The sequence below is a fragment of the Melanostigma gelatinosum genome (genome assembly GCF_949748355.1).
Source record: "Melanostigma gelatinosum genome assembly, chromosome: 18".
NCBI classification, from domain to species: Eukaryota; Metazoa; Chordata; class Actinopteri; order Perciformes; family Zoarcidae; genus Melanostigma; species Melanostigma gelatinosum.
The window spans coordinates 7023484-7040601 of record NC_136651.1 but is presented as its reverse complement, the minus strand read 5'-3'; the positions used below and the strand labels follow the sequence as shown (position 1 = coordinate 7040601).

The 17118-nt window shown below is 40.5% G+C and overlaps 1 protein-coding gene across 2 annotated transcripts in view; it reads left to right on the top strand.

The window, feature by feature from the left end:
• eng (endoglin) overlaps nucleotides 1-12839 on the top strand; it is a 38329-nt gene extending 25490 nt beyond the window's left edge. For both annotated transcript variants that reach the window (XM_079289966.1, XM_079289967.1), the window contains exons 7-14: nucleotides 87-189; nucleotides 360-555; nucleotides 980-1131; nucleotides 1291-1515; nucleotides 1772-1838; nucleotides 8813-8923; nucleotides 9013-9060; nucleotides 9148-12839. In XM_079289966.1, coding sequence (XP_079146092.1) covers nucleotides 87-189; nucleotides 360-555; nucleotides 980-1131; nucleotides 1291-1515; nucleotides 1772-1838; nucleotides 8813-8923; nucleotides 9013-9060; nucleotides 9148-9269 — 1024 coding nt within the window. In that variant the 3' untranslated portion in view covers nucleotides 9270-12839. The remainder of the gene's footprint in view (nucleotides 1-86; nucleotides 190-359; nucleotides 556-979; nucleotides 1132-1290; nucleotides 1516-1771; nucleotides 1839-8812; nucleotides 8924-9012; nucleotides 9061-9147) is intronic.
• The last annotated feature ends 4279 nt before the right edge of the window (nucleotides 12840-17118 follow it).

Genomic DNA, 17118 nt, shown 5'->3' with positions numbered 1-17118 from the left:
AGACATGGCATCTTATGGAATTGTTTTCCCATCTTTGTTGGAAAAAAAAAAATTCACTTGTCATTTTTTGGTTTTTCATATTGCAGCAACGTATCACTTCGCATCGACACCCAGAAGACCAGCGTGTTCCTGAGAGGCCCTCGGGGCACCACATGGACCATCATCAACCCACAGCACGCCCAATTTGGTGTAAGCTCACCCATATACATAGAAAGTTAGCATATTTATCGTCTCACAACCACATGTGAGATGACTGGATCTGACAATAGTGTGACATAGCTTACTTAATAACGGGGTTAATTGATAGACAGTCTCTAAGTCACTGCTGATTTATGCGAACTCCTCTTCTCTTTCTACAGTCCACCAATGACATCCTGCTGACCACATTCACACACAGAATCGCACCGTTTGTTACACTGGACAGCGACAATGCGGAGGAGGTGCAAAAGAAGGCTTTAGATCATTTCAAAGTCACTACTTTCACCAGCTACACTGAACTCAGACCAGAGGACTCTATGGTTTCACTGGTTCTTGGAAAAAAAGACAACTCTGTTGGTAAGACGATGAAGTGTAAAAAAAAAAAAGTTGTTTTCAACTTTGAGGCATTTCATACAAAGAGAGTCGATGGAGTACGGCAAAAAGACACAGCCCACGCATGGTATTATGACATAATGCCACAATTATGTCACAATTATCATTATTACATTCAATGTATTGTTTTACATACACAATGTGCTGCAATTTGAACGACCCTGAGTTGTTATTCTTTTAGTTATTTTTTAAAATCCTTTGTATAAGCCTTTCCTAAAAAGCCAATCCTAAAAAACGTTGTCTTGAGGAGGGTATCGACCTCAGAGAGTGGAATAATAGCATAGTGTGCCCAATAAAGGACAACTACCCCCATATTACGCTCAATAGAAGTTGATCAAAATGGATGTACATGGTTTATCTCTTGTAATTTTAGCCATTTTTCTTTCAGTTGTAGAAGCAGCACCAACGCTAGCCACTCCCATTATAACTAATGCCCCTCACCAGATGCCTCTGCTGATGCAGCTATACACCTCCCCAGACTACCGTTCTCCCCTGGACCCCACCACCAAGGTGCAGAGTGACAAGAGAATATATGCCGAGGTAAGAAATCATTCACCGTCTTCGCTGTATATCTCTCAATACAACTCCTGCACAAAAATAGCTAAATATTAGCACTTAATATACAATATCGGTCAGTATATTCTTGTGCTTTTCAAGTTCTGCTAAAAGTTTATTTGATGTTTTCTCTGTTTCCTGTAGATTTCAGTACACACTTTCGGAAATATCGCCTTGACCATCAAGGTGATCAGCTGCTTTGTGCGCTCCATGGGCTCATGCCCAGTTCTGAAAGAGCTGCCCTTCATGCCAGAGGCCTGCTCCTTAAATTCTTGTCCCAGCAGCACCCGACTCAGCTTCTCCTTAGATCAGCTCCAAGAGCTGACCACATGGGACCTGGAATGCGCCGTCAAACTTTGTCACAGTGAGGTAGGAGTTCATCAACTATAGCATAGCATTTTAAATAAAACATGGCATGTAAGGATGTCGAATCTGTGTTACAACGTTCCCTTGGTTGTCTAGAATAATTTATATGAATGTGTAGATCTGTCATGGTGAGAGCGTTTTTTTATGGGACTTGGCTTCTCTTCGTATTCAGCAAAACCACTGAGGCTTAAATGATGTTAAATGACACACTTGTGACAAAGTGACCGTGATAAGTGTTTCTCTTTCCCTACCTTGATAGCAATGTGGAGATGGAGGAAGAGTGAAGAGGAATCTGGAGGTTGCCCAGCCGTGTCTGCAACCACCAAGTGAGTTCAGTATAAACTCCAAAATCTGGATCAGTTAACTTCTTTGATCCAGTTCAGATGCTGATTAAACCCTCATTTGACCAGATTGGACCAAATCCTATTATTAGGGACAGCTATTAATACAGCTGATTTTCTCTTCTTTCTTCTTTTCCTACAATAACTTACTCATCAAAAGTTTCCCGACATAAAAATAAATAAATGACAAAGCAATTCAATGCTACATGTTAGATTATTTTCATCATAGTTTTCTTTTTTATTCCTGTCGTCATGTAAATATTATAATATAAATATTATATAATGTATACAGTAAAATTGGCAGTTCAGTGGAACAAGATTGTTCACAACCCCATGTAGGCGCGTTTGCTTCAACAGCACAATCGACAAACGAACAAAGCAATTGCTCCAGTTTCCTAAATGATTGATTCTCTAAGAATAAACTCTCCAAACTCTTAGGTGAAAAACATAAACTTTTGAATCACCCTTTTTGTTCTCAGGACTAAATTGCTAGTCTAGTGCTTGGCCAGTGAATTACTAATGCTGGGCGGGCGGTTGTCATAGCAGTGAACTCAGGATACGCAGTGAAGCCAGTGAGAGGTTGCCCAGCTGGGCCTCGTCCTTTAGGAAGGTCTGCAGGCTGACCTTGTGGCCACAATCAGAAGTAATGGCCCCCGGGGGACAGGGGGTGAAATCCTTTGTGTTGCCAAGGGAGTCTGACTGTGTTGCTGTCCAAACACAGCCACTGGGCCTTGGTGCTGTTCAACACAGTTGACTCAGAAATATGTTTTTCTTCAAGGAAAAAAATAGTCTCCAGACAGATGACTCATTTCTAGGAACATTTCAAATGATTTAATTTCAGTAAGACAAAAGGAAGTAGAAGCCGTGATTAAATGGTGAATCACCTGAAGTTTGTCAGACTTCTTTTGTAAGCCTGATAATAGATTTGTTTATTCTTTAAGCTTCCTTCATCCTCCATTTCCTTCTAGAGGAGAAAGATAAAGCATGGTATGTCAGTGCTGCAGCAGACTAAACTACTCATCCTACTCTTCCTGTGTCCTGTTTGTCCTCCTCTTTGCTGTTTTGCTTTAATTTATGCAATTAAAAATGCTTGTCCCTGGATACTGGGACCTGGAATACAGGAATATATAATGCCAGTTGTTCAGGAACATGTTGGTTTGGTAGGTGTGTTTATGTGGTTCCATTGTCAGAGATACAAGGGTCATATCAGCTGGACTAGCAGACTGCATTCTGTCACGAACTGAGTGCTCCATTCAGCAATCATTCCTGTTTGGTACGTTTTCATACAGAGGGCTCAAGGGAGTCACAACACAGGCCTGCATTCTGCCTCCTCCTCTCCACCTGCACTGGAGCTTCTGCTTCCTGCTCTTGTTTATTCAGCTTTGCTGTCAAAGGCTCACTTGTACAAACTAGCACAGCGACTGATTGGGGGGGGGTCTCAAGAGAAAGCCTTCTCACGTTGCTGTGATGTTTCTGGCTCATTCGGGGTCGTGGAATGTTCCTCGCTGACAGATCATCGAACTGGGTTGGCTGTCTGGGATGCAGTCGGCTCAAACGCCCACAAGATGTCCCTGTTTCAGCAATCTGGGTCATGTTTAATGAATCAGTCGATATTTGTGATTGTTTCATCAAAATCAGAATGATAGCCTTTAATGGTGTTTTCCTCATTTTAATTACACAGAAAACACAACAATGTGCGATGCACGTGCCTCTGTAACGAGCCTAGATCAACTTAATACTGATATCAGAACGTATAACGTTTCAACTGAATTACACGGACATTAGGAAAGTACAAAGTCTGATATTTTACATGCGACGCCATCAGGTTTCATTTGCTTGCACATGTTGAAACACACATGATCCGCAGAGTGGTGGCAAGTTTCTACGAAACAAACCCGCCGTCGTCTGTCCTTCATGTCCTCTCTGCAATGTACTTCAGGAAAAGGGGAGCTATATTGTATGAGGCCTAGTATTGTACTAAGCACCGAGCACATTCCACCAGGAGGCAGGAGGCAGCAGAGGCAGGTGAGAGAAACTCGTGCAAAGGTGATGATTAGTTTCTTCCAAATGTTCTCGAAACTTGTGGGAGGATCTCTACAGGTAGCAGAAGCAACGGAGAAGGAAAAGCAAGTGTTTGTGCAGTTTTGTCTTGATATGCAACACATAGTATGCACACATATGGCTATGTTATTGGCCTTGCAGAGTCAAACTACATTCATAAATGAATAATAATAAAAAAATAAGTCTGGTAACGATTAATATAATTAATTCAGCCAAATACCAAACCCTCAAACTGCTTTCTGCTTGAAAATCGCTGGTAAAACTCCATGCTGAGTTTAAGGTGATGTCTAAATGAAGGGGAAAACTGTCAAACATCTATTGTGCAGCCTTCTTGGAATGACGTTGATCTCAAGGTAATCAATTCACGGGCTTGCCAGACCACAATAAGCAAAGCGAAATTGGAATGGCCTTGCCAGGCTAGTAACGGATGTCTGTGCCACAGTGTCCTGGGCTTGAGCAAGTTTTAGTCTTTGAGGAAATAATATTTTTCACAGCTACTGGCGCAGATTTTTATGTTTGCCAGCAGTGAAGCACATTGTGCGGGTTAAGCCGGCACACAGAACATCACCAATGTCAAACTTGATGTTGAATTAAAGTTTGTATCATTAATTAGAACAGAGACAATGAGCACATTTTTTTTTTATATTTCAGTTCGGCTGCGGGCTAACCCTGCAAAGTAGATGACTGTTATATTTACTGCAAGGGCTTTGCTTTTATTGCCATGGTAACTAGGAGGAGGAAAGGTATTATTAAAGGACCACACCGTAGCTGGGACAATTTGCATATGTTTTTCAGTGCTGTTGGTCGTTTTAGAATCTATACCATCAGCTTTAAATTAACCTTTGAGGCAGCTGTTGGTTTTGGCTCATGCTACAATGTAAATCAACTTGCAGAGACTTAAAACTTGCATGATGTCTTTCCATCACAGTACACTTATAGTCATGTCTTTCTTTGTCAAACATGTATCGTCATTGCATGCTCAATGTATTTGAAATCAGGTTAAAAAAACGCCGTTATTGGTGCATGCCAGGAAACTCCATCTTGAATCCAAGATACCTGAAAAGATATATTCACTAGACACGCCAGTAAAATTTCTGTGTGGGTGTTCGGTTACACTGCAAGGAAATGTGGTGCTGGCAACTGGTCCATCTTGTTTGCTACGGTTCTCTAGAGAAATCAGCCAATCTGATAAGGTTGCTGAAATCCATGAACTTCTTGCTGTTCCCGAGTCAAACGTACTGTATAATATATCTCTGGATTTGTACATATAAAGTAAAATCTCACTTCTGTTACATGGACAACTTGCATCATCACGTGCAAATGAAACAATATCAGCATGTCCACTGCGATTGACCACCTACTGCAAGGAGCATTCTTCTTGTGAGACCTTGCTGAGAGAGTGCAGTCGCTTTGCTGCTGGCTCTTGCCTCTGCTTACCTCTGCTTGCATTTTCTTGCATTTTCTTGCTTCAATTTGCCAGAAATATCACATATATCACTCTTCAACGTTTGAGTGAAGACAAATCCAGAAAGTTGTCGAGCTATTTGGATTGTTAGCTAATGCTAACTAGCAGCTAAGTTAAAGCTAAGTAGCAGCAAGATGCCTCCCTTCTCCACGGATGACTACTACAAACTCCTACAGAAGATTGTAGTCCTGGAAACAAAAATCCACCGACTAGAAGTAAACGTGGAGGTAAATGGACTGTGTGGGAATGATACCACTCTACCATGGACTCAAAACACTGGACAAACGCTAGCTAAGACACAGCTAACTAGCACAACCAGGCCTACCAAGAAACAGGAGGAGAGAGCAGATAATGAATCTTCGGATGGTGGTCGTCCCTGGAACTCTCTCGGTGCAAAGCCGAAGAGAGAATATGTGGGAGGACGACTAACAGGCAGAGCCCAGCGCCCTGAGATTTGTGATGCGAGTGGCTGGCCTGCACTAGCACACAGGCAGAACTCCTCCTCAACCCCTGCACCCAGACGGACAAAGCCAAGGACAGCTGAGGAAAGTAAAATCTGCAAAACACCTCTACAACAACCAAGCCTACAACTTCAAAACCGATTTGCTCCATTGTCGCAGGATCCTAAATCATCTGATGACCTGGATAAGCAGCTATCTCCTCAAAGCGGGGTAAGAACTGAGAGTCAATGTGAGAGTAAAAGGCCGCAGGCAAAGCTAATGACTGGGCCTGAGACTCTGATTGTTGGTGACTATGCTGTAAAATATGTCAGAAAACTATGCAGCAAGAACACCAAAATACTCTGCTTTCCGAAAGATATGGTCTCTGACATGAGAGACAAAATCCTGGACATCGTGGCTGACTATCCCACAGCGAAAAACATCATCGTGCATACAGGAAGCTGTGATATTGTGAAACAACAGTCTGAAGTTCTGAAGCGCGACTTTATTGATCTGTTAAACACAGTCAGCTCTGTCAAGGCTGAGGTGTTCATCAGTGGCCCTCTTCCACCAGTCAGAGGAGGAGATGAAGGATTCAGCAGGCTTAGAAATGCAAGGCAGTCATTCTTCTCTGACATCATAACCAAAAACAAGAACAATACACGCGCCTTATTTGCTACCGTCGATAGGCTAACAAACCCTCCAGTGTCGGTAGCTGCTGAGCTCCAATCCACCTGGGCATGCAATCAATTTGCCTCCTTTTTTACTGACAAAATTCAGAAAATTAGACAAGCAGTCAGTGCCTCCACACCAACCACAGGATATGTGTTGTCCCGATCTCTGAATAACATCCATTCAAATATCGTGACACAATTTCATTCAATCGACCGTAGAAGCCTAGAAGACATTATACTACATCTGAAGTCATCCTGCTGCTGCTTGGATATTCTACCAACACACTTTTTCAAAAATATTTCAAACTGCATGACCACTGATCTCTTACAAATTGTAAACGCATCCCTTCTCTCAGGTGTCTTCCCACAAGCCCTAAAAACTGCAGTTATTAAACCGCTCCTAAAGAAGGCTAGTTTAGACTCCGCAACGATGAAAAATTATAGGCCAATATCAAACCTCCCATTTTTAAGTAAAATAATTGAAAAAGCGGTTTTCCAACAGCTGACCAACTTCTTGGCCGTAAATAACTGCTTTGATGTTTTCCAGTCAGGCTTTCGACAGCACCACAGTACTGAAACTGCTCTTGTTAAGGTTTTCAACGACATCCACTGAAACATAGACAATGGCAGAAGTTCAGTCTTAGTGTTACTGGATCTCAGTGCTGCATTCGACACGGTCGACCATGCCATACTCCTAGAAAGACTAAACATCTGGGTGGGACTCTCTGGCACAGCACTTAACTGGTTTGAATCCTACTTGAAGGACCGAGAATACTTTGTGTCTGTAGCTGATTACACATCAGAGCTGACTAAAATGACATGTGGTGTTCCCCAAGGTTCAATACTGGGGCCTCTTCTGTTCAACATCTACATGCTTCCACTAGCTCAGATTATGGAAAGCAACAAAGTGTGTTATTATAATTATGCAGACGACACACAAATCTACATAACTATGTCACCAGGGGACTAATCCCATACAAGGGCTGGGTAACTGTATTGAACAAACCAACAACTGGATGTGCCAGAATTTTCTTCAATTGAATAAAGATAAAACAGAAGTAATTGTTTTTGGTACCAATGACGACCAATTGAAAATCACCGCTCAGCTTCAATCACTGATGTTAAAACCCACAAACCAAGCCAGAAATCTAGGTGTAGTTATGGATTCAGACCTCAACCTGAACAGCCATATCAAGACAATTACAAAATCAGCCTACTATCACCTGAAGAATATATCAAGGATTAGAGGACTTATGTCTCAACAGGATTTGGAAAAACTTGTCCATGCATTTATCTTCAGCAGACTGGACTACTGTAACAGTGTGTTTACAGGTCTCTGTAAAAAGTCTGTCAGAAAGCTGCAGCTGATTCAGAACGCTGCAGCTAGAGTCCTCACTAAGACCAGGAGGGTGGATCATATCACCCCAGTTCTGATGTCTTTGCACTGGCTTCCTGTCCAACAAAGAATTTACTTTAAAATCCTACTGTTGGTTTACAAAGCACTGAATGGTTTAGGGCCAAAATACATCTCTGATCTGCTGCTACCTTATGAACCATCCCGACCCCTTAGGTCGTCTGGAACCGGTCTACTTTCTGTTCCCAGAGTCAGAACTAAACATGGAGAAGCAGCGTTCAGTTTTTCTGCTCCACATATCTGGAACAAAGTCCCAGAAAGCTGCAGGTCTGCTGAGACCCTCAGCTCATTTAAATCAAGATTGAAGACTTTTCTTTTTGCTGCTGCCTTTAATTGAACCGCATTCAATTAATATATTAATCAATTTCCTGCATTTCTGCATTTTATTTCTTACACTGTTCTTAATTGCTGTTAAATCTCCTTTTCTTTTGCCTTATGTTTTGATGCTTTTAATGGTTTTAAAAGGACTGCACAATATATCGCCATTTCCTCGGGGGCCGAGTTCGTGCAAGGCGTACACTATAAAACGCAGATCGGCCGAGATCTTTTCCAGACGTGGTTTGTGTGCGAGTAATTGCAGAATTGCGGCAGTGTATGGTTGATTGCGTGCAGCGTAATGTCTCAGGGAGACATCGATTATTGTTTCAATGTATATTTTAAATCTCCTTTACTTTTGCCTTTATGGTTTTAATGGTTTCATGTGAAGCACTTTGAATTACCTTGTTGTTGAAATGTGCTATACAAATAAACTTGCCTTGCCTTACTGGAACATCTGCAAATGTATTTTTACATTGTGTTGGCATAACCGGTAACTATCAGTTCTGCCTTGTGGTTGCTATGATTGCTGTTGTTTAACTGGAGCTTGCACACATTGTTTTTACATTGTTTTTATGTATATGTTTCAGCCCCACCATGCTTTGATTTTGGCTTACCCGGTGTTCTGGGCATTGCATTTGGAGGGTTCCTGATTGGAGTATTACTTATTGGAGCACTGTGGTTTATCAAGATTAAAACAGGTAAATGTATGACTAACAATATAGTGTTTTTGGTTTAATACAGAGCTGAGTTGTCTGTATTTGAAATTGTCTTATTTTCCTTATTTCAGGGTACCCAACTGGACTGGACATAAGCGCAACTGCAGCAAATCTACCTGGTAAAAGATTTTTCTTTCTTTTTTTATTCGTTCGTTTTTCCCCCTTTTCATCAGGTTCTTATTGGCTTCTCTCTCATCTCTCTTCAGGATGTCCCTGTTCAGGGGCAAAACGGCAACCTGTCTCCACCAACCCTTCCCCCTCTGAGAACAGCAGCGCCAACGCAAGCATTGGAAGCACCCAAAGCACGCCGACCAGCAGCATGGCATGAGATTATGGTAATTTCCACCACCAGCAGAGCCACCGTCTCCCTTCAAAGTCACCTATGTGGGTTTTGTGCTTTTGTTTTCTTTAATAATGCTTAAAAAGCATTTCTCCCTTCCCTGGCCCCCTTCAGATCCTCATTTAAAAAGCACAACCCACATCTTTGACTTACCAAGCCTGGAATGTATGTGACCTGGGAGTTTGTAATGGTGGATCGAAGGTGGGGGGGGGGCGGAGCTGGGCGACAGATGACAGAAGTTGAATCAATGGCCTCTGACGCTCACTTTGCGGCCTCTCTGTACAGTCAAGCTCCTAGACAGGAAGTTAAAGAGGGCAAGACAAAAAAAATTGGCTCCAAGCAACAGGAAAAACAAACCATATCCCCCAAGAGCTAACAGGAAATTCCCTGCATTCCTTTCAGTGAATTGTGCTTGTGTGATGGCTGCACAATAATAGTTAGACGAGACAAACCAGTCCAAAGACCGACTTTTAAAAAAAAACTGATGAAAAATAGTTTTTTCATCAGTTAAGCTCTAACAATATGTAGGGCTTGTGGCTATGTCAGCCCAAAAAGTTATTAACAACGTCTCTGAGACTGAAAAGCTCAACATGTTAGGATCTCAAACCTGTCTATGAAATGCTCACTTAAAGGGGTATTCATCTTCAAGGTCAATAGTTAACAGCTACCTCCTATTCTGGAGTTACGTTTGAACTCAATACTAGATTTCACTGGTGAATTGATCTTACTTTCTGCCTTTTTTCAATTTTTGTTTTATTCTGTGTCGCTTTAGGTGAATCTTGTCGTTGACCTCTTCGGTCATTTGTAGCTCTCGACAACAAAGTCATGGTGCCATTTTAATACTATCCGATATCTGTATCATACCATATGGCCGTTCATATCAAAGTCAAGTTCTATCCATCCAGTCTATTGGAAGTTCCAGAAAATATATGCATGATTTCCTAATTACTCAACAAAACCAATCCTAAATTATATTTACGGCCCGAAGGACACAATAAATAATGAACCATTAAGACAAAAAGTACTTCTGTTTATGTGAACTGAGAAATATTCACTTTTGTAGTGTACAGTTAGTACAAAAACCCACATTAGTTCTCATACAGCTACGCCCACAGGGTGGAGTTTCCCCAAAATAGTCCGTCTGGAGGAATTCCAGTACTTTTCCTTTGCACAATGTGCATTTTCAGTCCATCACAATTGCCTGGCAATTAGTTGTAACCATATATCCATTCATGTCAGTTCTGTAAAATACATAAACACATAAATACAAAAACACATTTTACTGAATATAGTGCATTCAAGTATTTTTGGACAGATTGAATCATCCCCCTGATGAACTAAATGCCAATGCTGATGGTGTATAACCCGTAATACTCTTCCAGTATTTGAAGATCAAGGCTTTTGATGGATGTTATGGGTCGATGTAACCAAACACCTACCAACTTTAATTCCTTGTGGGGGAACTTTTGGTACAAACGATAGGCTTTCACAATGAACAATGAGACATGAGGCCTGTACACACTGTGGGCTCTATTTCAGTTTGACTTTGAGTTTTAAGTTTAACGCCTGCAAGCCCACTTCTCCCTAATTTTTCAAACTTCATCTTCTTATACAAGTCACCAGCTCTGAATACAGCCTGTTTGGACTCCAAAGTATAATCAATAATAACAACCGTATAAGAACACATTTTACATGCACTGTTTGCAACAATACATTAAGTCATTCAGTTGTGCTTTAACCCCATGAAGACTGCTTTAAAATATCAACTCTAGCTTTCTTTCCAGCTGTCACGTGTGATATGGAAACTGTCACTTGAGAGGGACGCATTCCTCATTCAAATGATTTACTTCTGCTCTCTACATTTGATAGGCTGCATCAGCCGCTGCAGTGCTAATGCTAGACAGAAGCTGAATAGATGCACAATAAGGACTCATGAGGGCTACAACTGTACAGTGACGGTTGATCCGTGAACCCAATATTTGTTTCAATGTACAAATGTAAATGTAATTTCATTTTTTTTTCCCACTCCGTTACCTTTTAAAAAATATTGCCATCACACGGCTTGTGGAATAAGTAACACATTTGTATCCACAGTACATAGCTTTGACACAAGCACCACAATTGTGATGTTAAAACATTTCTTTCTATACATTTGACACAATGACACTGATTACCCTTACATGCATATGTATACATATATTCACACTCCAAATACTTACTTGTCTTCTGATTTTGTTGAAATAATTTATTCACCTTCAAACCCTAATCTCAGTATTCAGCGTATTCCAAAACGACTGTTGTGTATGTAATCTGTCTCCTCATTGTATGTGAGCTATGTAGCCTCTTACCCCCCCCCCCCTCTCCAGCTCAGTGTGTGTGTGCATGCACAATCCTTTGTGTGTGCCTGATTTTCTTTGTGTATTTGTGTAGAGACGGAGAACAAAGAGGGCCAGTACAAATTGCCACTTGAGTATTTGTGCAATATGATGAGGTAAACGTGTATGTCCATATGTAGTTTTTTTTACCATGTATTTTTGTGCAAATGTTGTATAATTTTCTTACTTTGAACCTTTTTCTTAACAGACTTTGTTCTTTTACGTATTTGGAGAACTGGGACAATTCCTAATCAAGGCACTCGTCAAATGCATAAATGTTATTTTAGTTTTTCTCCTTCTCGTATAGATTTGGGTTTTGATTACAATGTAGTCACAGACAGTGCATGTCACATCGCATGTCAAAGACGGAAAGATGTTTGTTTTTTTACCCCTGTTTGACTTGCTCTGACCCTAAGATTCTCCTTCTGTCCAAAAAAACATGGCATATCTCCTCCGATACTGACATCCTGACATTGTATTGCGCTCATTGTACTATCTTCACTGGGTGTGATGGGGAAGTACTTTCTGAAAGACAGAATGTCTCGCCTCAGAGGAAAATCTAAAGGAAATATTCAACACTCACAAGCTTGTCGAGTGCAGGGAACAGTCAAACTTAAAACAGTACAAATGTGGTTATTGAGAAGTTTTTCATTTCATTTTAAGATTTTTTTTTTTTTAATGTCAGGTATTCTGTCGTTGTGTTAAACCAGCCACAGTGACTGACAGATTCTGTCTGAGCACTGACAGTAAAATCAGACAGGCTGCCAGTTAATTCACTGCAGATCCCTTCTTTACCTCTGACAACAGCTTCCTCATCCACAGGCAGTCTACACAGTTAACACAATATCTGTGTGTGTGTGTGTGTGTGTGCGCACATACACAGTATCTGTGTCTGTGTTGTAGGTGTACAATACAAACTATGCCTACATTTATGTGAGCGGATCCTTGCTCCAGTCTCTTAACAATGTCCGTATTCTGAATTCTTACCAAAGAAGCTGAAGCCTTAACAACACGTCAGAATGTCTGCTTTGATTTAATCAAGTATAAAATGCAGTGTTTCCTTTTGTACCATTGAAAATGGGTCCATTTCTTGAGATAGTACTAATCTGATGTAATTCCACGTTGTCTCCGAAGAAATATATGTTTTGTCTGAAAGTATCTTAATAAAGTGAATATGACAATTGCTCTTTGTGTTGTCTGGTGTCTTTATTACAGCTTCATGGCATTGTCCTGCGTAAACCTATAGCAATATGTTGGAATACACAAACTCCCACAATCGCTAAGCGCAAGTAATATCATTTAGTAGTTATTCAACACGCTTGAGAGCAGAGCACTCGCACAGAATAAAGAGTGAAATAGACAAACTCTTAAACATATTAACAGCGACAAAAAGGAACAATGGAGGATATTCTGTATTGAGGCTGCATTTGCTTTGGGGTTTAATTGAAATATTGTTGAACATGCTGTATGCAGGTGGTGAAAATGCCCAATTACTCGACTGGTCTCTTGCAACAATTGCTGTGACATGTTAACCCGATGACTTGCTGCATCTACAGCTTCTTCTCTTGACTTCTCTCCCTGATTTGATGACACTTCCACATCAGCACTGGCATTGTAAAGAGACTTCTCATTAAATGTAAAAAGTACAATATTTCACTCTGTTGTGTAGTGGAACAGGAGTAGAAAGTAGACTTAAATGGAAGTACTTAAATTTCTACTTGCATACATAACAAGGAACAAGTAGGATGTCTTTTCCTTTTTTCTGTTTTTTATGTCACAATGAGATTTTCTCACTATGGCAGTTTTTTAAATTATTTTTTTAAATCACATAATGCAAACATGTCCTATTTGTATATGATACTATTATATTCATCTGATTCAGCAGAGCTTGCCTTATGACTCACCTGAAACACTATCGGCTTACAGAATCGAAGACATACTATAATGATGTTATGAGTCATATATAGCCTTTATTGTTGGGCGAAATGATGATAATAATGGTGTTTTCTTCCATCTATGGCCTTTCCTGCAGGTTACTTTCAAGTTTTCCTTCTTATACACAAATTCAATTTATTTTTCAGGACCGGAGCCAGAAACACATGTTTATGGGCTGCCGTCATCTCCAAATACGACCATGGAGCCATTTGGCCTTACACAGGATACAATCTGTAACGTGTGTGTCTATGTGTGTGTCGCTGTGTGTGTGTGTGCTTATTTAATTCAGGTTGTTTACGTCTCAGGAAAAAATATGTTCTTTTCTGCAAAATTGTGCATGTAACAATGACCTCAGGGCAAAACCAGTCTTTGTAGCTCTGTTCCATTAAAATCAAGGTGTAAATCAGTAGAGAAAAGGATTTTCAATATTTTACTCTGAGGTGTAATGGAATAGATGTTTAAAGTAGTATAAAATGTAAATATACAAATTCAATCTCGTTTTCAGGACTGATGGCTTCATACAGTCTTTGTTTTTAGATGTGAATAAAGAAACAGATGCCAGAATTGTATGGAGCTGTGAGCTTTAAGGGTATATCTTCTATAAAACCTTCTGTCTTTGCATGTAAGAGATATAATTTCAGATGGAAAAGGGAACAATTGCAGTGTTATTGTTGTCAGGAAGTTGCTTCCATACACAACATCAGAGTGGATTACTTAGACTATGCTAATGTGCTGTAGACGTAACTGTTAGCAGTGTTTGTTAGAGCTTGGCCTTACCTGCTAAGGAAGAATTTTAACTGAGGTTGCTGAATAAGTTGGAATGTAGAATTGGAAATCTTCACAAATGGAAAGCACATTTTTTTGTCAAAAGATTTATGACCTTATTGCTTCTGGAGCTTTCTTATCGTCTTTTTTTCCAAATGGGAATAGCGCTTTCATTTCCGATGTGCATTGCTCAATAATCAAGCTAATTTATTCTGCAGACTGAAATTGTCGAGTGTACTACATTTGTCAACCCATTGCGTATTCAAAAATGTAAAACATTATTACGTAGTATAGAACTAGGATACAGCCAGTGTTATGTCTTGTGAACACTGTGTGAAGGGTAATATAACCTTTTCCTGCCATGTGCTGTTGACACTCACATATTGTAAAATAACAATAGCCAAGCAGCAACATCGCCTCTAGATGTTCTGCCTACTTTATTAGTAGGTTCAACATCATTTGACATCTATGGCCACTTGAAAAAATGACACCAAGAGGAAAGAGACTAGAAAAAGGGGATCAGATTAAGAGCGATCAGCTGAGCTGGTGTGAATAGACCAAGTGAATGGCAGCAAAGGTATTGTATTGTTCCGCAACCTTCAATAAAATGAACCTCATATAAATAAAGAAGAAGGAAAAGAATGCCTGATGTCTCTTTACACAACTTCAAAGGAACTGACTTGTTCATTAACCACAGAAGTAAAGATTGTTCGGATCTTATCTTGCTCTAGTCTGGATTTATATTGAACTGGGGGTTCATTCCCAACTTAAACAATTGGATGAAATGTATTATGTTGTAACGCCCTGTGCAATAATATCCTTTATTTCTATGGGACACAAAAAAAAGCTCTTTACAGATATCAAGACTGAAAAACACAGTGCAAATAAGAAATAGAATAAAAGTAAATAAAATGTATGGATATCCAATTGGGAGAAAATGTGAGTGACCCTAATATGGCTATAGAGAGTAAAGGTCAAGTGTTTAACTGTATGTCCCTGAGCACCACGTAAGTACTCAACAAACTGCAAATTGTGTAGAGTTGACCTGTGCCTATAATGCAATTAAAAAGATAAACTATCCCAGCATAGCTTTCATTACAGTGTTACATTTGCCTCAAACGCTGTGTAATGAGTGGCTGCAGGGAAACGTCCCATTACATTTAAATACTCTGATGAATGGATTACCACTGACCACCACCAGATGGTGCTATATCTTTTTATTTTCTCTGAACACACAGACTGTATAGCAAACAGAAGAAGACAATGAGACTCATTGTAAAGCAAAGCCACCATGCACTTTTTAAACAGTTGAAATGTAATCAGCAATGGCGTAATGAAGCAATGCAGTGCAGAAGCAATGAAAGCATTTAGGATCATGCCGCTGCCTTTTATAAAATACATTTAGGCCGGCACACAGTAAGCACGGAAATGATCTGATTTGGACTGAACAATTCTATTTCCACACCTTGTTTGCAGTACAAATGACCGTGTAGCTACATTTAAAACCATTTCTTTGAATCAGGTGAACAAATCTGTAACCAATCCTGACATGAAGCCTATAAAGCCGCTGGGGCATGTTGAATTCAGGGAGCTACATGAGAGCAAAACTGAAGCTACTCGGAGTAAGCCGCCTCTCCCTCAGACGTTCACACCCTGAGGCGATGTGCTGCACACAAGGTTGTTTACAGACACCGACACTGTGTCCAGGCTCTGCCTCTCTCCCCATTTCTCACCCACACGCAGACATTCACTCTCTCACAAAGCAGCCGTACACTTGCCCACACCTCACTGAGCATCCACAGCCTGGACCAGGGTAATCCTCGAACTTATGGGCAGCGCTCTGCGCTCGAAGCTAAACCCAGCCCTTCAATATGCAGACACCTCTGGAGCTGTGGCCTAAACACCTCAGAGGTGATATAACATAGCTTTGTCTTCTTTTATGTTTTCTCCCTTTGTGCCAGTCCTTGCTCTACGACATGTAAATAACACTTCAACATGTGTAACAGAGATTTCCAGTCTGCAATGAGTTCTTATTATAATAAGTTCTTATAATAGTCCAAGTCATTAACATAACAACACATTAACATAATGCAGATTTGTCATGGAAGGATCAATTTAGTGTGTTCCAGTTTTCACAACAACATTGAAGAGAACCTTGACCATAATTACAGGTGTTATAGATCTGGAAAAGGGATTTTACTGAGCAGCAGGTAGATGGTTTTCTTGCATGTTTCCCGTATGTGATTTGGGACGAACGGCACTTGCATCAACATGAACAAAGTGTAAGTGAGAGGGAAACCAGGTAGGCATGTTTATTTTTGGTATTCTGGAAAAGCATACTTCCACCTCCCGACCAAGGCCTAGCCTCAGTCCAGATGCAGGCATTTCTAAATATATATTTCTTTGTGGTTGTGGTTGGAGAATTACTCTCCGAAACCCAGAAGCTCAAACAGCTTCAACTGGATGGGAGAGGACAACAGACCGCACTTCTGCAGAAGTTTTGCCTCCACATACCCTTGCTTGTCTCCTCATCTAAAATAAACAGGTTGTCAGGTTGGCGCTCCAACTTCATGTTCCAAGTCATTTTTTAAAGTGAGATACCAAAAAGTGGTGCATGAAGCGATGCATTTTTAATGGAATGAAGGTAAGCAAGGTGAGCAAAGGGGGTGAGCATTTTCTCCTTGCTGATGTGTAAGAGTCCACAGCAAAATGCTTAACAGGTATTCGTTTTTTCTCTTCTAGGTTGGCTCTTGCTGCCACAA